General features: G+C 40.7%; 1 protein-coding gene and 1 long non-coding RNA gene across 7 annotated transcripts; both read left to right on the top strand.

The window, feature by feature from the left end:
• Positions 1-7,957: 7,957 nt before the first annotated feature.
• LOC104442205 (disease resistance protein RPV1-like) lies at positions 7,958-16,169 on the top strand. 3 transcript variants are annotated; one of them, XM_039311749.1, is made up of 7 exons: positions 7,958-8,062; positions 8,611-8,665; positions 9,672-10,618; positions 10,823-11,921; positions 12,317-12,592; positions 12,676-14,381; positions 15,762-16,169. In XM_039311749.1, exons 3-6 carry the CDS (start codon positions 10,008-10,010, stop codon positions 12,982-12,984), a joined length of 2,295 nt encoding a protein of 764 aa, XP_039167683.1. In that variant the 5' UTR covers positions 7,958-8,062; positions 8,611-8,665; positions 9,672-10,007; the 3' UTR covers positions 12,985-14,381; positions 15,762-16,169. The 3 variants fall into 3 exon arrangements, with proteins under 3 accessions (XP_039167683.1, XP_039167684.1, XP_039167685.1); XM_039311750.1 differs by lacking the exon at positions 8,611-8,665; XM_039311751.1 differs by lacking the exon at positions 12,317-12,592.
• Positions 16,170-17,033: 864 nt separating this feature from the next.
• On the top strand, positions 17,034-22,182 carry LOC120292778. 4 transcript variants are annotated; one of them, XR_005550380.1, is made up of 9 exons: positions 17,034-17,255; positions 17,350-17,463; positions 17,561-17,621; positions 17,703-17,783; positions 18,423-18,504; positions 19,626-19,751; positions 20,170-20,238; positions 20,431-20,470; positions 21,143-22,182. It is a non-coding gene; the product is annotated as an uncharacterized LOC120292778 (long non-coding RNA). The 4 variants fall into 4 exon arrangements; XR_005550379.1 differs by lacking the exon at positions 21,143-22,182 and adding an exon at positions 18,881-18,928 and having other exon boundaries at positions 20,431-20,986; XR_005550381.1 differs by lacking the exon at positions 21,143-22,182 and having other exon boundaries at positions 17,589-17,621; positions 20,431-20,986.
• The last annotated feature ends 3,110 nt before the right edge of the window (positions 22,183-25,292 follow it).

The following is a 25,292-nucleotide window of genomic DNA, read 5'->3' as shown; positions in this document are numbered from 1 at the left end:
TCAACTTGCTTATTTTTTTTCTCCTGAGCAATGGGAATATATAATGTTTTAAAATATGATAGAAATAAATTATTCTCTACGTTTGGTGACCCAAAACATAATCAATTCGCCACTTGCTTATCTTTTTCAAATGCGCCCAAAATCATACAAAAAGTTATGCAATTTGGCCAGTATGTTTAGTTCATTTATGTGTTCGCATTAAATGGTATTAATTATTTATCAACATGTTCACTTGCGTCCAAACTTAGTTATGCGGTTTCACCAAGAAGTTTAGCTCAATTTGCTTATTTTTTCTCCTCGGGCAAGGGGAAGGCTTCTCCATGTTCTTTCTTTATTAAACAAAGAGGGAGTTGAATTCTCTCAACTACCAATAGCTTTTGAATTAGAACATGGAGGTGGAACCGCCATCGGGTGTACTTGCCTCAGGTAGTCGCCTGAAAATTGAAGACGTCTCTAGATTCTCAATGTGGACATATGAAATGTGGATATTTCTGAGATTTCTTTGAATTATCAGCCAACTCTATCTTGTGCTTCATCCTCCTGCCTCGTCTCCGGCTTTCCCTCTTTCCTTTTTATCAATGACTCTGTGAATATCTTTACCAAAACAAAAAATGACTGTGAATATGGCGCGGAAATAGTAATCATTTCGAGGTCAAAACTATCCAAAATAGTCTGAGTAATTTTCCTAGTTTACGAGGAAGCCACTATGCTTTTCTCTTATTTTGCAAAAAATTCGACACTATATGATCACAAAAAATCTTCACTCCGAACAAAAGTCATATAAATAAAATGACAACCGTGCATTATATACCATGGAAAGTTCTGAAAAATTGATCAATGACCATAATTATGAGCTCAATAGTGTATGCCATCGCCATATCAAGTATCCCCGCTTTAACACGGATCATTTATTCAAAGCATGAACGTCTAGTTCAAAAATGTAAGCTCGGCCATGCTTAAAGAACAGCTGGAACGCACTTTGCGAAGGGGACGCAACAATCCCAGATACTTGGGGTCTGGAACCGACAGTTACGAGTAAAAAAATTGTATCAGTCGATGCAAATCGGTGGGCCCCACCGACAGCTAAATCCCACTTTCCTAGAAGAAAGGGCAAGGGTGGCTCGCGAGGACGCCCACATCACACGCAACGACTAAATCCAGTCTTTCTCTATTGATCTGTCTACTTGTAGTGTAAAGCACCAGAAAAAGAACCCTCTGCACGATCGTCCTGTTGGGCAACCCGATTATAGGCATTTCGTTCTTTGATATTAACAGAGAGATCGGTTCACGAATCATCGGAGGAGTAAAAATGAAACGTGATCGAGCGCCCGCACCCAATTCTGGCCAAAGCAACGAGAAGAGCGCACGTCGAAAAGCTGATGATGCCAGCATTGTTAAGTTGCTGAGCCTGCCGCATTGCTTACTCTGCTGATCTTAATCTTCTTATTACCCAAAAATATAAAATTAAAAAATCTTACGTTTGTACCACTAATTCTAAAAGTCCTCCATTGGGGAAAAAAGCAAGATGCCGGTCATTCTTTGGGACCTGCAAGTGCAAAGAGTCAACTAGTGCATTCACTGGCCCCTAAAAAATGAACATGGTTGCTCTACTTTTTCTTTTTAATGGAAAGTCTAGTTCAACTTTTGCTTAGCTTTCTTAAATGCGCACACATTCATTCAGAAAGCTATGCAATTTTTGGCCGGTAAGTCTCGTTCAATCATGTGTTCTCATTGCATGCTATAGCAAATCATCAACATGTTCATGTGTGTTCAAACTCATTCAGAAAGCTATGCTATGGTAAGTCTAATTCAATTTGCTTATTTTTTCTCCTCAGGCGACGGGAAAGCTTCTTCATTATCTTTCATTATTTTGTGAGAGAGAGAGAGAGAGTTAATATGTCCAACTACCATCAACTTCTGAGTTATTGGATATATTTGCTTAAAGTAGTTGCTAAAATTTGAGTTTTCTCCGTACTCCCAATAAGGACATATGATATATATGATACTCTAAGATATTTTTTGAATTATCAATCAAGCTTTATCTTAAAACGGATTCGGGCTTTGGTTTTGGGTTAAATATAGAAGTGTTGTAGGCCATCCATAAATTACGGACTTAGTTTCTACTTTGAGTTTGCTTTTGATAAATCACATTCAAATTCGAGACATCTATCTCAATAGTTTATTTGAGAAATGTACATCTTGTCACTAATGTATGGTTTTTATTTTGTAGATGCTTGTGAAGCTTAATCTTGTCCAAATTTATCAAATAGCATGACAATCAAGCATTAAAGATCTTTTGCCTACCCAATTTGAGAGACCAGAGGTGAAGATTTAGTTGAGGAGCGTTTGGTCCGAATTGCACGGTTGTGCATTATATCTATCAACCTCAACTTTCGTTGCGTTTTTGGAATTTTTATTATTGAAATGTAGCCTACCCTTGAGAACGTTTTTGAAAAAAAACCCTTGAAGACATTTTTTTGTTAAAAAAAAGTTACTCGAAAGTTTATTTTAGCAATTTTTTATGTTTAATGATATTTCTATTTTAGCATAAAATTAAAATGTGAAAGTGAAGGTAAGAGCCATGTGACACAGCCCACGGACGATGCATGGTCCAAGATCGTCCGTGATGCGGCCATGTCCCGCACAAGGGCTTTGCTCGCGAACAGCCCTGATCGATCCATGAACGATCCATGAATTGTGCACGATCAGCCCATGCGCGATATGAGCAAAATCCCATGCATGACCAACGACCAACCCATGATCAATGTTTGGCCGGACCATCCGCAACCCGCAAAGGGTTCACTTACTCCGTGTCAAGCGGCCATGCAAACCCTGACCTTGCTTCTAACATGAGCCCATAGGTTTTTCTAAGGCCTAGAGCCATTAAGTGACCTGCTCTGTAGACTTGTAATGATGGCCATCATTCAAACTCAACTGTTGGATCTGAGGGACAATCAACGATCGAGATACGACCCGAACTTATATAAATAGGGGTCTCATTGTATTAAACTCATTCATAAGTAAAAACACTTGCTCCTTTGTGCAACCGACCCTTGTGTTCGTGCATGTGTGTGAAAAGGCTAACTTGGGATCACAAATCCTAAGGCCGCACGTGTTTGATTGATCGTAATCGACCGACCCATGACAAGTGGTATTAGAGCAATTGTTCCAAGCGCAATGGTTGACCCTCGTGCTGATGTCCCGGTCATGCAAGGCGATGACTGAGAAGATCATGGGCATCTAACCGAGAAAGGCACTCGATCGAAGAAGAACTGTGCTATCTCGAGCTCGAGGGATCCAAAGGGTGATTTGGAGAACCGAATGACGGTCCTAGAGGAGACCATCACGGATATCCAGGTGTTGATGGACAACCTAAAATGGACAGTCGACGGAGCGGAAGCCGGTAGGGAAGAGTTCTTGGCCGAAGTGCAACAACTCAAGACCGGCATGGGAGAGCTCCGTGTCGAGGTGCTGGGATCCCTCACGCACGAGCTATAGCAACGAGACGAGACCTGGGAGGCCATGATGGTGGCCATTCGCATGGAGATGGCCTAGCTGAAAAGCAAGCTCGCCAAGCTTGAAGCTGTACGCTTGAATGGGGTGATCACCGTGCAACCACGCGCCGATGCACCCAAGTCGAAAGAGTTCAAAGGCTCACAAGTGGCAAAGGACGTAGACAACTTTCTGTGGTACATGTAACGATACTTCCAGACCATGGGAATGACCGATGATGTGATTCGGTTAAGCACCGCAGCCATGTATTTAGCTAATGATGCGCTGCTGTGGTGGCGTCGCTAGTCGGATGATAGGAGTGGTGACCCTATCACGACATGGACGAAGTTTGTGGAAGAATTTCGACGAACCTACCTCCCCACTTATGTGGAGGAGGAAGCTCATGGGGGAACTCAAACACCTAGAATAGAAAGGCGGAGTCCGTGACTACGTGAAACGGTTCTCGAAACTACTTCTCCAAATTCCATCTATGACCGAGACGGAAGCTTTTCATCAGTTCACGCGTGGACTTAAGCCATGGGTCAAGCAGGAGCTCAAATGATGCCATGCAACGGATCTCTCAATGGCTACTTCTGTGGCCAAGTCCCTTATGGAATGTAAGCTATCATCCTCGACTAAGCCGGACTCTCGTTCGAGAGAAAGACCAATGGTGGGGGAGATCAGAGCCAGTACAATCATCCGAGCGGAGACAAACCACCATCGGTTCCTCCTAGAACTCAACCCAAATCGAGCAACGTAGGATACCATTGCAAGGTACACACCTACAAGTGCTTCTTTTGTGACGGTCCCCATATGGCCTGTGATTACCCAAAAAGAGGAAAGTTGGCAGCCTTGTGCAAGGAAAATAAGCTGTGTAAGGAGGCGCGGTTGGGATCGTTGCGGATCTTTGGGTCGATCAAGACCAAGAAAGCCAAGGAGTCTAAAGGAATGATGTTCATGGATGTAAATATCGGTGGAACCACGATGAGTGCACTCGTAGATACCGGGGCATCCGACCTCTTCATATCCAAAGAGGCCGCAAAGAAGTTGAATCTTTTGGTCAAGACGGGAAAAGCCGGTTGGCTTAAAAAAGTGAACTAAGAGAAGTCTCGACTAGCGGCATGGCTAGGGACGTAGAGCTTCACCTCAGTACATGGACCAGCTGGGAGGACATCGAGGTAATCCCCCTTGACGATTATGATTTCGTGCTTGGTTTAGGATTCCTCAATTGGATCAATGCGGGCGTTATACCCTTCGTAGATTGTATTTGCATCCTTAATAAGCGGTGCCAATGCATGGTCCCTATCTACCACAAGTTAGGATGCGATAGGAAGATGCTATCGGCCATGCAGCTGACAAAGGGGTTACAAAAGGGTGAGGTGACCTTCTTGGCAACGTTGAAGAAGGAGGGCGTGGAAGAAAGTGAGGTACCGAGAGAGGTGGCTCAAGTCCTCGACGCTTTCCAAGATGTGATGCCTCCTAAGCTGCCCTAGAAGTTGCCTCCTCGAAGAGAAGTGGACCACTGGATCAAGCTCGTGCCCAATGCTTGACCGTCGGCGATGGCACCCTATCTCATGGCCCCGCCTAACTTGGAAGAACTAAGAAAACAACTCAAAGAGTTGCTCAACACAAGGTACATTCGGCCATCTAAGGCCTCATTTGGTGTCCCGGTCTTGTTCTAAAAGAAACATGACGGATCCCTCCACATGTGCATAGACTACCGACGTTGAACAAACTCATCGTCAAGAACAAGTACCTGATCCCTCTTATTGCAAACTTGTCCGATCAGCTCGGGGAAGCCCAATGGTTCTCCAAGCTTGATCTTCGATCGAGATACTACCAAGTTCAGATTGCCAAAGGGGATGAGTCGAAAATCGCGTGTGTGACCTGTTACGGATCATACGAGTTCCTTGTCATGCCTTTTGGCTTGATCAATGCGCCGGCTACGTTCTGCACTCTCATTGAACGAGGTACTACATCTGTTCCTTGATCGGTTCGTTGTGGTTTACCTTGATGATATCGTTGTATATAGCTAGATGCTCGAGGAACACGTCAAGCATTTGAGTCGAGTTTTTCAAATCCTACGGGAAAATGATTTATATGTGAAACGTGAGAAGTGTGCCTTCGCACAAAAAGAAGTCCATTTCCTTGGGCACATCGTCGTGGGCAGACGAGTGCGGATGGACGCGGCTAATATTCGTGCCATCATTGAATGGGAGCCACCGACCAAGGTGACGGAGTTGAGATCCTTCCTTGGTCTCACAAACTACATTTGGTGCTTCATCCGGGGATATTCGAGCCTTATTGTGCCACTAACAAACATGCTGAAGAAGGAAAGGCCGTGGGAGTGGACGGATTAGTGTCAAGAGGCATTTGATCGGTTGAAGCGGGCCATGACCGAAAAGCCGGTACTCGTGCTGCCCGACCACACCAAGCCTTATGAGGTAGAAACCGATGATACTGATTTTGCTATCGGTGGTTTCTTGATGCAAGAAGGGCATCCGATTGTCTTCGAGTCTCGGAAATTGAACGATATTGAGCAACGATACACGGTCCAAGAGAAAGAAATGATTGCAGTGGTGCATTGCCTTCGTACATGGAGGCACTATCTCTTGGGATCGCGGTGAATCGACCCGACTGTCCATAGATAGATCGTATCAAGGAGGGGCTAAAGCACGACCAAACGGCCCACACCCTCCTTCTATAGGCCCAAGAGGGCAAGACAAGGCGATTTTGGTGTAAGAATGATCTCCTCTATACCAAAGGACGACGACTCTATGTGCTGCTCCACGGGAAACTCCAGAAGGAAGTCCTACACGAGTGCCATGACTCTAAATGGGCAGGTCATCCGAGAATCCACTGCACCACGAAGCGGCTAAGCTATGCCTCAAGCACGTTGTCAAGTACTGGGACATTCCCCGCACGATTGTGAGCGATCATGATCCTCGTTTCACCGGGCAGTTCTAGATTGAGCTCTTCAAGTTGCTGGGGACGAACCTCAACTTCTCCACGAACATGCATTCCCAAACCGACGAACAGACGGAGCGGGTGAATGCACTCCTAGAAATCTACCTTCGGCACTACATGAGCAACACGCAAGTAAATTGGGCACGGCTGATCGACGTGACCTAATTTTCATACAACTTGCAGCAGAGCGAGTCCGTACACAAGAGTAGAAATTGTGTAGTTACTGCAAACACATTCTTTTACTCGAAATTGTTCATTATAATAGAAATAAGAAAGAACTATTTCTTAAAAAAAAAAAAAAAAAACTCTTCTCCAACCAAGAAGCATTGTCATGCGCACCCTTATTTACTCTATACCATGCGGTGTACATTTCGTCCAGGTTGAACCCCTTCCCCGTGACCATGAGCTTAACGGCGAAGAGGGAGGAAGATGAAAGTGAGAGGAGAGAGAGTAGCGACAGCAGCAAGGCACCCACTTTTAATCGCGACTTTCTTTTCAATTTTTTATTTTTTTTTGGCTTTTTCGTTCTAAGTGTCGCAATTCGAATAGGGAGAGACCACGATGACGTGACAATTCGAGACTACCTCACATTTTCTCTGGCCGAGACTGGAAGCATTCCGAACAGCAACAGCTGGAACTCGCTTTGCAAGGGAGACGCGCTAGTCCAAAGATTCTTTACGGCTTGGAATCGACAGCGGTGAAGACTGTTATGAGTTACCAGTAAAAAGGACCCTCTGTCGGCTCCAATAATTGTTCTAGCCTGTGTGCTCCAATAATTGTACTTTTTCCATAGAGGTCATCTTGTTGTGGTGCTCTAATAATTTGCATTTATCGATGGAAAGTCTATTTTTTTTTTCCTATAAATGTGACCAAAAGAAAATATTCTATACACTATAGTAAGTTATCAACGTGTCCTCATGCTTTCAAACTCACTCAAAAAGCTAGGCTATATTTTTTTCCTCCTCAGGCAATGGAAAGGCTTCTTCATGTTCTTTCTGTATTAAACACAGAGAGAGTTCAACTCTCCAACAACGAATAGCTTCCGAGTTAGAACATAGAGATAGAACTACTGCCGGATGTATTCGCCAGGAGGAAGGCACCTCTAGATTCCCAATACGGATGTATTAATTGTGTGACACTTTGATAGATTCTTTATTATTAGTCAAGCTCTGTCTCGCCCTTCATCCTCCCACCTCGCCTCCTGCTTTCCCTCCTTCCTCTTTATCGGAGACGATATGATTATGGCCCAGAGATAGTCGAATGTCCATTTCGAGCTCAAAACCATCCAATATTGTAAGATATGGCATTGTGGGACCAGCAAAAACAAAAATACAAAAGGAAAATAAATGTTGAAAAGTCAAAGCAGAAAAGAGGAGAAAAGAAGAAGAGGAGGAGGCACCGAGAGCATGCGGGAAAAGAAGGGAAGAGAGAGAGAAAAAAAAAAAAGAGAGGGGAGGAGATAAAAGGAAAAGGAGAATCACATTCGGGCAGAAGAAAAAGAGAGGAGAGAAAGGAAGGAAAGAAGAAGAAGAAGTAAGAAAAGAGAGGGATTCTCGTCATGGGCACCACCTCAAGCCGATTCAATTCCGATTTGCAATGCTCGGTAAACGTTCGTGCCTATCGTTCTTCTAATCGAATTATTTTTCAAGGTTAGGACTAAAACTCGGAATTATTGGAGATTCATGCGGCAAAGTCTGATTTTTGAGTCGTTGAGCTGCATATTTTTATAGAATGATAGTTTAAAGTGTTGTGAAACTATATAATTTTATGGATCTCAATTTGGGCTTACAATTTGCCCGGAACAAAATTTCGAAGTTCATCATGCGCGCTGGTGGGTTCCGAACAGTAACTTTCAGGCTTGAATTTCGCCGTTTTCAGTGAGTTTTTGGAGTGGCTGAGTTGGGGGTTTTTTAGTACATCAAAATGGTTTTGTATGGACTGTACGCTTATTTGAAAATAACCTATGTGGAGGAAATTATGGCCTGAACAAGTTTAGAGCGCGATGGGATAACAATAGATTTTTGCTATGGGCAAGCGTTGGTTGGCACATAGATGTTGTTTTATTGATAAATATGCATAGTATAATTGAGTCATTTATAAAAATATCATTTTACTCAGTCTTTTGATATTTTTTTTTCGGTTATTTGTTAGGAATTTGAGTACTTGGGCTTGAGTAACTCTAATCGGTTGGTTTAAGCTTTCTCAGGTGAGTGATACTATTTTTACTATGAGTTTGTAAACTCGTGTCTTGAAAGCTAGGGAGATTTGATGGATCATAAGTTATTGAAAGCATATCTTGTTGCATAAAATCTGGATCGAGCTTTTACTATGGATTCGTTGGTTTGCCAAAATTTTTTGAAAAGTTATTCCGAAAGGTTACATGTGTGTGTATATATATGTTGATTTGTGAACTTGCTTTATAAAATGTGTTGTGAAAAGATATATGAAATTTATTCTAGTTTAAGAAACAAGTTCTGAAATGACATGAAAAATGCTTTATGAAAAGCATTTCTGGCGAATGAGCTAGGTTGCCAAAAGATTATGTGTTTTCAATTTGCGAAATCGAATTATTATATATATATATATATATATATATATATATATATATATATATATATATATTGGTTTGGCTTTGTGAATTTTGGGGTTGTTGTAGATCGATGTTGATGCTCAATATCGTTATGAGCCCAACGAGGGGCTTGTAGATATGCGTATACTAGTTTATGATATTCTTGTGAGCCAAGCCATTGGCTAATAATAGGTGGAGACCTTGCTAAAGAGGGAATCTTGGTCACCTTATCACTAGGCGTTGTGTTATAACCATGGTTTGATATTGAGTAAAAGATTAGTCGATGGATGGACTATCGACGTGTGGTATCATATAAGGTAGATCGATGAGATAGATCATCGATGTGTGGCATTAGATTAGTCAATGGGATGGACCATTGATGTGTATTTTTATGAGATTGACCAATAGTTGGACCATTAGTGTTTGTTTATTATTATCTTGAATATTTATGCTTTGAACATATTGTGTTAAAGTAAGAAAGGTTATATTTTGGCCTTGAAAGTTTGTTAAATTTATGGATTTTGTGAAAGTGAGTTATGTTTGTATTTTAAATTTGCATAGTGATTGCTTGATCCCCTTAGAAGAAATGTATTACTCATTAGACCGTGGTAGCTCATTCATTTCTTCTTATCATATTTTTCAGGTCCTGAATTAGTGGCCATTAAAGCAAGAGCATCATTGTGGGGGCTTTTGGGAGCTGGACTTTAGGTGGTTTGAGGCTGCGTCCTTTAGGAGGAAGGACGGCCGTGTCACCCTCATCCCTTTAGGATTCAGGTTGTGACAAATATAGTCGATTCATCTTCGTTGTTGCGTTTTCCTTTCGTCTACTATTTCCCTTCCGATCCTTGTGCCCCTTGAAGTACGAAGTACCAAAAACTCAGCTCTGCCCAGTCTTCTTATTGGGCAACCCGAATAGAGGCATTTCATTCTTCGATATTGACAGAGAGAGCCCAGTTCGAAAGTTATAGGAGAAGTAAAAATGAAATGTGATCCAGTGTTTGGGCGTTCTTTCGCGGTGTTGGTCGGGTCGATTCTTCTTTCTACGCTCGCACGCAATTTTGTCAAAAGCAACAAGAACACACATCGAAAAGGTGATGATATTGACACGTCTAATTCATCTGCTGCTCCGGCGAGAAGTGATAACTACGATGTGTTCTTGAGCTTCAATGGCAAGGATACTCGCAAAACCTTCACGGATCACCTCTACAACAGCCTAGTCGATGCTGGAATTCGTGTGTTCAAAGATGACAATGAGCTTCGCGAAGGTGAGAAGATCAGCAACAACCTTCTCCAGGCCATTAAGAACAGTAAGATCTCAATTCCGATTCTCTCTCAAAATTATGCTTCAAGCAAATGGTGCCTTCAAGAGCTTGCTGAGATGATAGAGTGCATGAAAAGCATTGGGCACTTTGTCTTGCCCATATTTTACCGAGTTGAACCGGGCCATGTGCGACACCAGATAGAAAGCTTTGGAAAGACTTTCTCCCATTTAAATAGGAAGTATTTGGAAGAAGATGTTGCGAAATGGAAACAAGCACTCCAAGAAGTGGCTTCCCTAAAGGGATGGGAATCAGAGAAAACTGCTCTCGGGTATTTCATTTTCTATCGAAGCCTTGTTTTGTTTACTTTCTTTCAATAGGATCTTGCTTGTAGATGAGGCTATACATTCGTGTGTTTCTCAACTTGTGCTTGCCTTTTTTTTCCCGCTCTTATATGCTTGTGGTGTCATGATAACGAGATATAACATGATATGATTGTTTTTCTAATGCATTTTAGCTCGAATGCATTAAACAGCCACGAAGGAGCATTGGTGAAAATAGTGGTAAAAAAAAATTTGAGCGAGTTAAAGAAGGCCTTTCAGTTGGTTGTTACTGAACAACTTATTGGAATCGATAATGCTGTGGAGGATATTTTGAGAGTGCTGGATAATAAACCCAATGCCACCCAAATTGTCAGTATTCATGGAATGGGGGGGGGCATTGGTAAGACAACTTTAGCTAAGGTCATCTATAACAAGCTCTTCGACAAATTTCAACATCGTAGTTTCATTGCAGATATTCGAGAATCCTCACAACGCAAGGGCATTTCATGTTTGCAGAATCAATTAATATTTGATATACAAAAAATGAACAATCAAGCATCTAATGTGGATGAAGGAATCGGGATTATGGAATCTAGATTTGAACATAAGAAAGTCCTAATTCTTCTAGATGATGTGGATCATATCGATCAAATCAAATCTTTGGTTGGCAAGCGTGAGTGGTTTATGGTAGGAAGTAGGATAATCATTACCACAAGAATAAGGTCTGTCCTTGACAAAGCCGAGGTGACCAGCAGGTACGAACTCAAGGAAATCGCCAAGGATAAATCTTTGATCTTATTTAGTAGGTATGCCTTTCTAAGGGACTGTCCTCCGTGTGAATTTGAGTCTCTTTCTTGTGCCATCGTATCCACTACTGGAGGGCTTCCCTTAGCCCTTGAGGTTATAGGTTCGTCTTTGTTTGGGCGAAACCGAGCATTTTGGCAAGACACATTAAAGAAATTAAAGGAAAAACCACATATGGAAGTGCAAGAGAAGCTGAGGATAAGTTACGATGCATTAAACTACGAGGAAAAGCAAATATTTTTGGATATTGCTTGTTTCTTCATTGGATATGATTTAAGATATGTATCTTACATGTGGGATGCATATAACCTTCTTCCAATGATGGGGATTGAAAGATTGATTTTTATGTCGCTAATAAAAATTGGAGATGATGGAGAGTTGAAAATGCATGGCCAACTGAGAGACCTTGGTAGGGAAATTGTTCGTCAAGAAGATTACGGTGTGCCTATGAATCGAAGTAGGTTGTGGGTGCATGAGGAAGCCTTGGAAGTATTTCAGAGAAATAAGGTAATCGTAACCTTTGTCGTTGTTCTCTTTCCTTTTGACATGAAATTATCTTGATTGGAATGAATTTAAAAAAAAAAGAAAAATTTTGGTTTAAACGATGAACTCCTTGCTACTTTAGTGGTTGCTTTTGTGCACTTGGTGTCAGCATTTATTGATTCCAAGTCATTATTCGATGTACCCATCGTGTTTTTTCCCTGGAAATGACCTATTGCACTGAAAAAGAACGAAGCAAATAGCATAAACAAAAGAAGGGAAGAAGTTCATCATAGAAAAACAAATAATCACATATATGATAAAATCTGGTCTGACTAAGCATCAAATTCACGACCATAGAATGAAGGCAAAGTGATAATGGGTCCATCGTTGGCTGACTTGAGGCAACAACATTTGTGAAGGGAATTGAAAAAGTTCGTGTTCAGGCCATCAGTGACAGATCGCAGAGGGAATTCACAACCAAGCAATTTGAGACACTACCGAACTTAAGGTTCCTTGAAGTTGGTGATGCAAAACTGATCGGAGATTCCAAGGACTTGCTTCCTAAGTTACGATGCCTTGAGTGGATGGGACGTCTTGCATTTGTGCCCACTAGTTTTCATCTAGAGAAATTAGTCATACTTAACTTATCAGAAAGTGACGTTTCAGAACTTTGGGAAGGTTGGAGTCATCTCAAGGTTAGAAAGAGAGCATCTTGTTTTGTCTTTTGTTTCCAATGACTTATTCTTAGAGAAAATTTATCTATCATTTTATTTTGCAGGTGGCAAAGCAGTTAAAAGTTCTATTTCTTGAATCTTGCCATTGTTTAAATGTAACTCTTGATCCCTCAGCCTTTCGAAATTTGGAGGTGTTAGTCCTCCGTGAATGTAGTAATCTGAAGCGAATTCACCCTTCTATTGGGGAAGCCAAGGGTCTCATTTTTTTGAACTTGGAAGGATGTGAGAAACTCCAAGAGATACCCCAAGAAATGGGCAAATTGAAAGAATTGAAGGAACTTTACATAGGCAGGGACTGCTATAGAGGAAATTCCTCCATGCATCGGTTTTTTGGAGAAGTTGGAGGTGCTTGATGTCAGTAGTTGCGGATCATTGGTTGCAATTCCTGACTCAATTAGCAATTTGGTAAATTTGTCGACCCTTTGCTTGAATGATTGCTTCAAGTTATGTAGACTTCCAGATAGCATCAGATCCCTTCTAAAATTGCAGTGCCTATCATTAAGCGGAGTGGGGGTTTCACAAGATTCACAATTTGATTGTGCTCTCTATCATATTCCCAACTCAATTGGAAAGTTGGAGTGTCTAATTGAATTATTATTGTCACGATCAGGCATTTGTGAATTACCCGAATCCATCGGAGATTTAAAAAACTTGAAAATTTTGAATATTTATAATAGTAAGAAACTGAGTAATTTACCTAGTACTATTAACAAGTTGGCCAACCTTGAAGAATTAAATGCCACAGGATGTGAGAGTCTAGGAGGGGAAATTCATGTAGATGGGTTGTCTTCACTAAAAATCCTTCAATTAAGTCATACACGCATTTCCGGCTTCCCTGACGCATTCGATAAACTTTCTCATCTTGAGAAGCTTGATTTATATGACTGCAAGATGCTTCAATCATTGCCACAAAGCATCAGTAAGTTGCCTTCTCTACAACACCTTGAGTTAAGAAATTGTGACAGTCTCCAGTCATTGCCAAAGCTTCCTGCCTGTTTAACAGTTTTGGGAGTCACTTGTCAGCATCACAAATTGCCTCAACTTTCCCATCTAATCCTCCTAAAAGAGCTCATTGTTTTGGATTGCCCATTGCTGGAATCCATGCCGGAGCTTCCCTCAGGATTACTGAAGCTTTATGTCCATGATTGTGATGAGTTGAAGGAGTTACGAAGTTTGTCAAATTTGAAATTCTTGTCAAAGTTAGACCTCTATTCGTGCATCAAGCTGAGAGAAATCAAGGGTCTGGAAGCATTAAAATCTTTAGCAAAACTTAAGTTATCTGAATGCTGGAAGTTGTCCAACCTTGATGGCCTTGAACATCTATTGAAAAACTTGAAAAAATTGGACATCAAAGGGTGCAGATCCATTGAAAGATTACCAGACCTCTCGTGCTTTGATAACCTGACATATCTAGACATTAGAGGGTGCTTGAAGCTTCGTGATGTTAGGGGACCGGAGAGTCGCAAATGCGTTCAAATGAGGGATTCAACTCCAGGCCGGGGCAAATTGTCCACATTCATCGAATCTCGAGATTTAATGAAATGATGGGGGTGAATCCTGCACGAAATTGAGGAGAGAGCTCCGGGAATCAAGGCGTCTAGACTCTAAAAGACGTTGAGCGATGCAACTTATCGAATTTCATATCTTCATTGCACGACTGCTGCATGGAGAATTCGTTCATGAAAAGAATGCCCCGAAGAGTAGAGCACTTGGCCACATCGTTCGGAACGATTCACGATTCCTTTGAAAGGTAAATAAAGCAGGTTACACTGTTCATTGTCAAGACGCATTGCCAATTTCATCAGCATTTCCTACTTTATAACGCCATTCTTGATAGCCCGCTATTCTACTTTTTTTTTCTTGTTAGTAGTTAAAGGAATGGAGACGCTGGTCGTGGAAACATGATGCTTTAGGGGTAGATGTGTCAAACAGGTGGGTCGGGTCGTGTTTGGGTCGGGACATTAATGGGTCGACCCAAATTGACCCATTAACCCATTTATGACATATTTAAGTTAAATGTAAATTTTCCGACCCATACCCGACCCGACCCATACCCAACCTATACCCAACCCAACCCAGCCCATATTAATAAATTATTTTCATATTTAACCAAATTTAGAAAAACTTATTCCTATGTTTTTTTTTTTTAAGATTATATTACTAAAATACTTTCAAGCATATTTCTTATATATATTATTATTTTTAAAATTTATTGCTAAAATAGTTTTATACAACACAAATTTAATGGACAATTTTTATAATTTTTAAAATAATTATTTTAAAAATATAATTTTATTATTTTTATTTTTATTTTTTAAATATAATTTTTTTTTTTTTTTTTTCTTTTTCTTTAGGCCGCCACAACGATGGCCAGCGGCCGGCCCACTGGCGAGCCTCGAGCTCGCCCGGCTCACCCGACGCCGGCAAGCTCAAGGCTCACTAGATCGGCGAGGCTCGAGCTCACCCTCGCCAGGCGTCGGAAGGGGCAAGCTCGAGCTCACCCGACGCCGCGAGCTTGAGAAAGAAAAAAAAAGAAAGAAAAAAAAAAACAAAAATAAAAATAAAAATAAAAATAAAAATAATTTCGATTTTTATAAATAAATAAAAATTACAAAGTTAAAGAGAAAAGAGAGAGGTTGTGAGCTTTTGGGTGAAAATAAATGGGTTCATTTTTAATGGGTTGATAAATGAGTCTTAAATGGGTCAAAGAGCCGACCCATTTAAGACCCATATATCTCACTTTCTTTATTTTTAAAACCCATTATGGGTGCTTTAAGAAATAAAGTTTGACTCATTAACGACCCATTTAAACATAAATGGGTCCATAAATGGGTCAATGACCCATTTTGACACCTCTATTTAGGGGTATGTTCTTCAGAGACCATTTTTTCTCAAATTGTACTACTGTAGCCGGTCTGTAGATCTAGAAATAGTCAATAAATTAGTAAGTTACGAATTTCTGCCATTATTAAATGTTTTCAGTTAATAAATTAAGAATTTGAAACTAGCAACACAACAAAGAGGAGGTTTGATATTTAATCACCGAATACAAAGATGGGTTATTTAATTTTTGTCTTCTTTCTTTTACATAAACTAATATGGTCGAATTTAATCATTTCCATGACAACAGAGTAATGTTTTCCTTCTCTTACATGATTCAAGCAACGGAAAAGCTGATGGAGAAGTATGTCTGGATGCTTCGGAGAAATCATTCTCTTGATAATGCCAACAGTCATCGGAATGCCTTCTAAGTACATCAGATGTCATAGCCATCAAGTAAGATTGCTCATCTTGGATAAGCTCTTAATGGCTGTAACAAGCAAATCTAAGTGATGGTTTTCTGGAGCTATTGACTTGGAAGAATGATTTGCTTCTTCCCTTGACATCTATTTGGTTATGTTTATTTGCCTATACATATACTTTCGATTTCATTTTATTCGTGGGGATGCTCAAAGGGATGAACAATTGCTTCAAATAAGTTATATGTACTCTTCGGGAAAACCCTCTAACTTTTGTTATCTCAGTTCCTTAACAATTATACTCTTGCTAAGTCATTAACGTGTTTTTGATACACTGCTATACTTTCTTCACAAGATTCCCTGGCCATTTTGGATTCTTGATGAGATCTACCCGTTGAATTTGACCAAGGGAATTCCCCTTGCTCGTTCGGGACCTTCGAAATAATAAGATATACTATAGCATGCTATATACGATAAAGAAAACTTTGTCAGTTTAATCTGAGACATGCGAACCAAAGAGAACCATATATGGAGGTGGCTCTTGTGTGAGATTAAGAATGAAGTGATTGTGTAGATGGGCTGTTTGTTTTGGCATCGGATGAGGGCAAAGCTGGACGTTGTTCTTACTTTGTGATAGTTTTGGTGTCAAGACTTCTCTGAAAGATTGAGAGTCCTCACCGGCACCTTGTGGCGTGATTAGACACTAATCGGTTCAGGGGCTAGCAAGTTGATCTCATGATGTTGCATCGCCTGCATCTGTTAATGCCTTTCTTAGGGATAGTTTTTCAGTTTCTGGAGCATCTATTTGAGTTTTTTTTTGGTCGATAATAGTGATTCATACTTTCATTAATAGCACCGAGCTTTACAAGATAAGTCAGAGTCATAACATAAGATAGACATCAGGGGGGCAGGTGGTTCACACTGCCAATTAGAAGGAAGAGTTTTGCGGCGTAGTGCCTTTGCAACCCAATCTGCGGCGTGATTTGCCTCTCTCGGACAATAGGAGATTGTTACTGATGGCATATGGGCTAAGATACTTTTGCATTCATGTACCTGAGTTATAACGGCCCAAGGAGCTTCTTCTCGGCCCAGGATGTTCACGAGCGTCTGACTATCGATTTCGAGTAGAAGACTTTGGTTCAGTTCGTGCAGTTGTCCCACGTGCAAAGCTTCTCTCTCTTCCAGCATCTTCAACCCGTAAAATAGAGCTAGGATTTCCGCCTGCAAGGGGGAAGACGCGTAGACCTCTTTGGCGAACCTATCGATCAAGATCCCGTCAGAATCACGAAGAATTCCAGCAACCACGTTGGGCGAATCGATTGCTGTCCACGAGCCGTCAACGTTCATCTTCAGATTTGGCGATTGCGGTACCATCCAGGTTGCAGGTAAGGTTTTTTTTTTTTTTTCCTTCAGCCCAGAACGATCCCTCGGTGACCATCTCTGATAGGCTTTCCTCTGTGCTTGAGCTGTGTCGATCAGTGCCTCAGGTTGGCCTTTGGTCTTCTGGAATACGAAGTTGTTCCGATTTTTCCAAACTTGCCAGAGGACTTCAACAACTAGTTCGCGATCTGGTGCATGCGACTCGGCTACAAGGTATTCCGCCACCCACTTATCCATTCTGGTGGCCAACTGTGTGATTTGGTTTAGATGTAGGCGAGGGTCTGACCATACCTTCTGGACTTGTTTGCAGTGAATGAATATGTGCTAAACTGTTTCAGGGTATTTGGAGAAAAGAGGGCACACTGGATCAGGTAATATCTTCCTCTGGTAGAGCTTTTCTTTGGTTGGTAAGGCGTCCTAACAGAGACTCCAAACAAATATTCGCAATTTAGGGGGAATTGCCAGGTGCCAGAGATTTGTCCACAATCTGCGAGGAGGCTGGTAGGAGGAGGAGGCTCTGTTTCGGTCCTGTGGTAAGGAAGCATCATGAATCTTATTGTAGCCACTTTTGACTGTGTATTGCTGGCTATGATTGCCTGTCCAAATCAATTTATCTGCCTGTTGCTGCTGTGCTAGAGGAATAGTGAGGATTTCATTGACTATTCTCTGTTCAAATAGTTGATTTAACATCGGCTCATTCCACTCTTTCCTTTCCTGATTAATTAGTTCGGCCACTAGGTGAGGGTCATCTCTGTTTTTTGGTCCGCCAAGGATTCCTTGTGAGAGCCAATGATCTTGATGGATATGAATAGATTTCCCATCACCCGTGATCCATTTTAAATCTGGTAGGATGGCATCTCGTCCCATAAGAACACTTTTCCATCCCCAAGAAGACCGGGGACCTCTGTTTGCTTTCCATAGGTCTCCTTGAGGGAAATATAGACCTTTCAGTAGTTGGCTCCATAGGGCTAAGGGGGATTGGGATAGTCGCCAGGCCTGTTTTCCCAACATAGCGACATTGAAAGAAATCAAATCTTTAAAACCTAATCATCCTCGATCTTTTCTATATTTCAGAGTCTCCCATTTTTTCCAGTGCATACTATTCTTTGCATCATTTTGCCTCCACCAGAATGCTGCTATTCGTTTCTCAATTGCCTTGCAAATTGATACAGTTATCTTGAAGATTGACATGACGTATTGCGGCAATGCTTGCACAACAGTCTTGACCAAGATTTCTTTCCCGGCTTTCGCCAGGTATTTCTCTTTCCACCCTGTCAATTTCATATTAACTCTGGATAAAATCCAAGCAAACATGTCTTTTTTGGTTTCTCCCCCAATCTAAAGGAAGCCCTAGGTATTTCCCAGTCCTTTCAATAGTTGGCACTCGCATTTCTTGGGTCATATTCCTTTTTAGATCCTATGGACAGCCGTGACTGAAGAACATGCCTGACTTGTTTAAATTAATTGCTTGACTCGTAGCATAACAGTATTGATTGAGTATAGTAGCCAAACTCTGGCATTCTCGAACTAATCCATCCATAAAGAAAATAGCATCATCAGCAAACAGTAGATGGGTTAAGGTGGGGTAATACCTATTTAACTTAATCCCTTTAATGCTGCCATCTGCCAGGGCATTGTGTATCATCCACAACCGGACATTGGCCATCACAATAAACAAGTAAGGAGAAAGAGGGTCGCCTTGTCGTATTCCCCGTGTAGGACGAAAAAATTCTGTTTGCTCTCCATTAACTTTCACATTTAGAGAAACTGAAGATACACATTGCATAATCAAATGAACCCATTGATATGAAAAAACCCATCTTTAACATACTCATTCAAAGAAAATCTCACTCCACTCTATCATATGCTTTTTGCATTTCCAGTTTCAAAATGGCCTGGAATTTTCTTTTCCTTTTTTCTGATCCTCATTTGATGCAGCATTTCTTGAACAATTATGATATTGTCATGTATTTAGCGTCCATGAACAAAAGCACTTTGTTCTTGTGATATAATCTATGGTAGCCATTGTTTTAAACGATTTGCCAGGACCTTTGAAATGATTTTATAGTTAAAATTGCACAAGCTGATTGGTCGGAATTGGCTAATATGCTCTGGATTTTTAATTTTTGGTATGAGGACAATGAAAGTTTGGTTAAGAACGGGATCAAACTGACCTGACTTAAAGAATTGCTGGACCATGTTCATGACGTCGCTTTTTTTTTTCATCCCAAAAATTCTGATAGAATTGCCCACTTAGACCATCTGGTCCTGGGGCCTTTAGGGGGCCAAGCTGAAAGACAGCTTCTTTAACCTCCTCCTCATTTATATCAGCCATCAATATCTGATTAATCTCTGTTGTTACTACTTTTGGGCAGTGATTTAAGATGGGCTGGAGGTTTCTTGGTCCCACCGAATCATAGAGAGCTCGGAAGTAGTCCGTGACGTGCTGCTTGAGAGTCTAAGGATCCCTGGTCCAGTGATGTTCATCAATCTTCAACATGGTGAGTTTGTTCCTTTGTCTTCTCTAGATTGTAGTAGCACGGAAAAACTTCGTATTTTTATCGCCCCTTTTGAGCCATGTGATACGAGATCGTAGTCCCCAATACATCTCCTCTTGCCGCCATAGATGATCAATTTTTGCCTTAATCGACTGAATTTCTACTTTACTGGAATCAGTAGAGTTGCCGTTTGTTAGCTCCGTTAGACGCTATTTGAGCCCCTTAATTTGAATAGAAGCATTGGAGAACTTCTTTTTACTCCAATCCAGCAGAGCCGCTGTTACTTGCTGGATCTTTTGTAGCAAACTTCTGTTGTCTAGGTGATATTCAGCCCAAACATTCTTGACTACATCTCTGCATTCCTCCTCATCTAGCCAGTAAGTTTTGAATCTGAACTCCTTTTTCCTTTTGCCATGACCAGGGTATAAAGAGAGAAGGAGGGGGCCGTGGTCCGACCCTACCTAAAGCAAAGATTTCAGCATTTGGGAAGGTAATACGCCATTCAATTGTGCAAACTGCTCTGTCTAAATGCTTTTTGACTAAATTTTCCCCTTCTCTGTTGTTAGTCCATGTAAACTTACAGCCTTTACTGTCTATCTCCATGAGTGAACAGTCGTTTAGCATATCCCTGAAGGCTGCAACTCGATAATAATCAATCTCCCGTTTCCCTTCCTTCTCCCAGGTATAGAGAGTATCATTGAAATCCCCCATACACAACCACGGTACGTGATTGGTTGCATGAAAACCTCTTAATTGCTGCCAGAGTTGAAGTCTATCTTGGTAGCTTGTTGGAGCGTGTGAAGGAATGTTATCCTCATTAATTTACCACTTCGGGGATCTTCACAGTCCATATCTATAAAATTGTTGGAGCTAGACGCAGTTAGCAATTATTGTTCTTGACAGTTCTGCAGCTCAAGACTCTGGAATTATATTTATCCACTCCTGATTTGTTGGAGAATTGACGCTTCACAGCAATTTCCTTATGAACATCCTAACATTAGAAATAGAGAGCGTACATACAGAGTCTCAGGATTTGGTATGAACTAAGTCGATATTCAATGATTTCCATTCTAATTTCTTTTGTTCCAGAGAAAATGTATTTTAATAGCTAGGACAGTTGCTGAGTAGATGCCAAAAAGCTGTTTGTCGATGATTCAAATGTCTTTTCTGGTTGCCCCTATGGTAAAACAAATTTGCTCGCCCTGATTGTGAGATCGTTAATATTAGTTAATTCAGTACAGAAGTACAGTATAGTATGTTTGATTTGCATTATTTGGCATTCTAAACTTTGTACGCAGATCTTAAGTTTTGACCTCCATGGCCAATATAGGTTCTTGTTTATGGAATTAAAATTAAACTACATAGTCAGTGTCCTTGCTCTTCCAATTCTGCAGCAAGGGAAAACGGGGGCGCTTTACTGTATTCTCTATTCTTTTTCCCATTTGACGCAACAGAACAAGAACGGGCAAAGACAACTTGGTACATCTCTGGGAACAAGCACGAATTCAGGCCTGTGCAGGAAGGGAAAATAATCAAAGAAGAAAGGGATGGTCATGAAGTGAGTGAAGGGATGGAATTAATATAATCATTGAACGTGGACAGAGATTCAGGCCTGTGGAGGTACCGTTTGGCAATCAAAGCTACTTCTATGACGAGAGAGGACGTCACTTCATATATTCATCTTTTGCATACTCCATCTTCTTCAACCTATGCTCGAAAATTTTTCTCATTTCAAATTCCAGATTTCAACCATAGTTCTCTCTCTCCTCCAACTCCAACGGTCCCTACTGTCAAAGCTCCCAGTCTATTCAACTATTGTCCCGAGATGTACATTATTGGCTTCGATGGTCTTCAGGAGTTGGAAGAGTAAGGCAATCACTCTCTTCAATTTTGGGACGACCCTGAGGATGGCTCTGCTCAGGTTATTCTTCTTCCTTACTTCAAATCTCTTCACGTTCCTCATCTTATGATCAGTGCTTTCCCAGTCATTCTCAAGAGATCCTTTCCATTCACCAGGATTCCATTCTAGCATATGTTTGGTCGAAGAAAAGTTGTAGATTTAGGTCTTGTTCCAGTTTTGGACTCTAAATTCTATCGGTGGTACCTGAGGATAAAACCTCACATAATAAATCTCCAGGAAGGAGCCCGAATCGACTTAGCTTTAGAATTTTCTTGCTTCGACTTAATCCTAGAACCTGGCTTGTTAGGTTTTCCTTTTACCTTCTGCTCTTCCTCTGCTAATTGGGCCTCTATGGACCACCCTCCTCGACATATTTGCAATTACTGGTTTCCCTCCTCGGGGTGCAAAGGCTCATGAGAAGAGGTCTAATCCATTCATCGAAAATTTCGTCCGCTTGATTTTCATATGTAGGAAATAGACAAGGTAACCTTGTGAGCTTGATATCATTCATAATGGATAACATATTCACTTGCCCATCATTTTTTACATACTGACATCGCAATTGCTTGAACTTTTATTCATCATGACACCTAAACTTATCTTTGCCTAACAAGTATTTCAACGTTCTAAATTTTGCTCAATGAGAGACTCATGCACCATGTGACAAAACTATTAGCGACGACTGACACGAGATGTGTGTTTATAGTGATAATTTTTTCAGTTTCTGAAGTAGCTTGTTGAATGGATGCAATTTATGAAGGTTGCAACCTGTAAATATTGTTCTTGACAATTCAAGCAGCTTGAGATTATGGAATAATATCCATCCAACTCCTGATTTTTTGAAGGATTGACACTTGACAGCGAGTTCCTTATGAACATCTTAACATTAGAAACCGAGGGCGTACATGCGGAGTATCAGGACTGGGCATGAACTAAGTCAATATTCAACGATTTCCATTCGAAATTCTTTTGTTCAAGAAAGAACGTATTTGGAAGCTACAACAGTTGCTGACTAGATGTCAAAAAAGTGTTTGTCAACGATTCAAATGTCTATTCTGGACGCCCTTATGGTAAAATCAAATTCGCTCGTCCCCATCATGAGATTGTTAGCATTAGTTAATTAAGTACCGAAGTACAGCGTAGTATGTTCAATTCACATTATTTGGCATTCTAAACTTGTACACGGGTCTTGAGTTTTGACGTCCATGGCCCATATAGGTTCTTGTTTATGGAATTAAAATGGAACTCCATAGTCAGTGTCCATTACTCTTCCAATTCTGCAGGAGAGGAAAACAGGGGCGCTTTACAGTATTCTCTTTTCTTTTTCCCATTTGTTGCAACAGAACAAGAGCAGACGAAGACAAACAGCAGGAAGAAAAAAAAAATTAAAGAAGAAAGGGGTGATCATGAAATGAGTGAAGGGATCCTAGTTAATATATTCCGGCAAGCGAAGCAGCTTCATGACAAAAAGAGGACGTTGATCGCATCCTTGACATCAGAGCATAGATTTCACCTTTCCATCTAATCTTTTGCATACTCCATCGTCTTCAACCTTTTTCCCCCACTTTTTTCTCGTTTCAAATTCCAGATTTCAGCCATAGCTCTCTTTTCCTCCAACTCCAACAGTACCTACTGTCAAAGCTCCCAGTTTCTTCAATCTCGTCCAGAGACGTACATTGCTGGCTTCGATGGTCTTCAGGAGTTGGAAGAGTAAGGCAAGCTCTCTCTTCAATTTTTGGATGAAGCCGAGGATGGATCAGGTTATTCTTCTTCCTTACTTCAAATCTCTTCACGTTCCGCATCTTATGATCAGTGCTTTCCCAGTCAGTCTCAAGAGATCCTTCTCAATCACCAGGATTTCATTCTAGTATACGTTTGGTCAAAGAGAAGCCGTAGATTTAGGACTTTTTCCAGTTTTGGACACTAAAGTATGTCAGTGGTACCTGAGGCTAAAACATCACTTGATAGATCTCTGGTAACAAGCGCGAATTAACTTAGCTTTCGAAATTTTCTTGCTCCGACTTACTCCCAGAACCTGGCTTGTAAGGTTTTCCTTTTACCTTCTGGTCATCCTCTGCTAACTGCTTTTTTCTCCCTCCCCAATAAAAGAACTTTCTTACGATCCATTCGTTGAAAAATTTGGTGAGCTTGATATTTCATATGTAGGAAATAGAAAAGGTAACTTCGTGAGCTTGATTTCGTTTATGATGGACAACATGTACGCTTGCCAGTCATTTTTCAGATAATGATGTTGCAAATGCTTGGACTTTTATTCATTAGATACCTAAACTTATCTTTACCTAATAAGTATCTCGACATATTAAATTTCGCTCTATGAGAGATTTCTGCACCATGTCACAAAATTATTAGCAATGCATTACAAGTCTAACTAGGTGAAAATGTCGCATCGTTCTTTTTAAACTCAGCCTGTCACATATTTGTTCTTTTTGCGCTTTGGTCTTTCTTCTTCTTCCGCACTCCATAGCAGCTGACTTTGCTCCGCTCCTCCACGGCCACTGTCATCAGGTTGCAACAGCACCACCACAAACTCCAAAACCGAATCAGTCGACCGTACTCAACATAATGGATAGCAGGCAGCAACGGCTGCTTATAAGGTTCCTGCGTGGGAAGTTCTCTTTCGGTCTACACAATATTGTACAGCATCCCTATATAGCAGCAGCTTTTTTGCCATGCCGTCGTTTCTAAGTTCGTCTACGTCAAAGAGATGATGTTACGATTATTGATCTCAAAGGGTAGTCAGCAAAATTGATTTGCAAAGTTTGCATTTATCAAATTTTTGTTGGTCGTTTAAGCCCACCCATCAAAGACCAATGCAACATTTGATACACTCAACGAGCCAATTTTATAAAGGCAGAATTTTCTTCAACCACACCTCTTATTAGTGGGTTATAAATTATGGACATGAGCTGCATATAAATTTAATCAAAATTAAATTTGAGATCTATACTTGTAACCCGCAATCAACAGTATAAGTGGAAAGGAATTTTGTCTAACTGGGTTGTAGGAAATATTTTGTAATCATGAAATTACTCTTTTGATGGAATTACTATTTTCTCCTCTAATAAAGTACCTTCAATTATCATGAATTCGACTTTTCATTCCTTAATATCATACCAAATCAATTAAGCTCAATTCTCCGTTCTCTCACTTGATTCCATCGGAAATGGATGAGTTCTATTTCACATTCAAGAGGGAATTTATACCTATTAATTTGGCAATGTTATGTTGAGCGAAATCAGAATAAACGACGTGTTGGGATGTCAAAATTAAGTTAAGTACCAAAGAAAATCATAAAACTGTCTCTTTTTTTCTTTTCTTTTCTTTTGTCTATCTTTCACTTTGCCAGGACCAAATAGCTCAATTTGCAAGTAGCGAAATCCTCTTAAATCTTACAAATAGATATCAATTTAAGTCGGTACCATGCACTAAATCATTGATAGAGTTGTTGCCTAGTGCTATTATGGGCTCCTGGAAACAACATGTCATCTCTTCACAGGGCATACACGTACACGTAATCTTGTATCAAACTTCTTGAATTCCTTCATTGTCTTTGGGATAGAATACTCACACAAAACTTAACTTTTGGTAACCTAATATTGACGGATCAGCGACTCATTGACAGG

This window comes from Eucalyptus grandis, chromosome 4 (assembly GCF_016545825.1).
Source record: "Eucalyptus grandis isolate ANBG69807.140 chromosome 4, ASM1654582v1, whole genome shotgun sequence".
NCBI classification, from domain to species: domain Eukaryota; kingdom Viridiplantae; phylum Streptophyta; class Magnoliopsida; order Myrtales; family Myrtaceae; genus Eucalyptus; species Eucalyptus grandis.
This window is presented reverse-complemented; position numbering and strand designations above follow the sequence as displayed.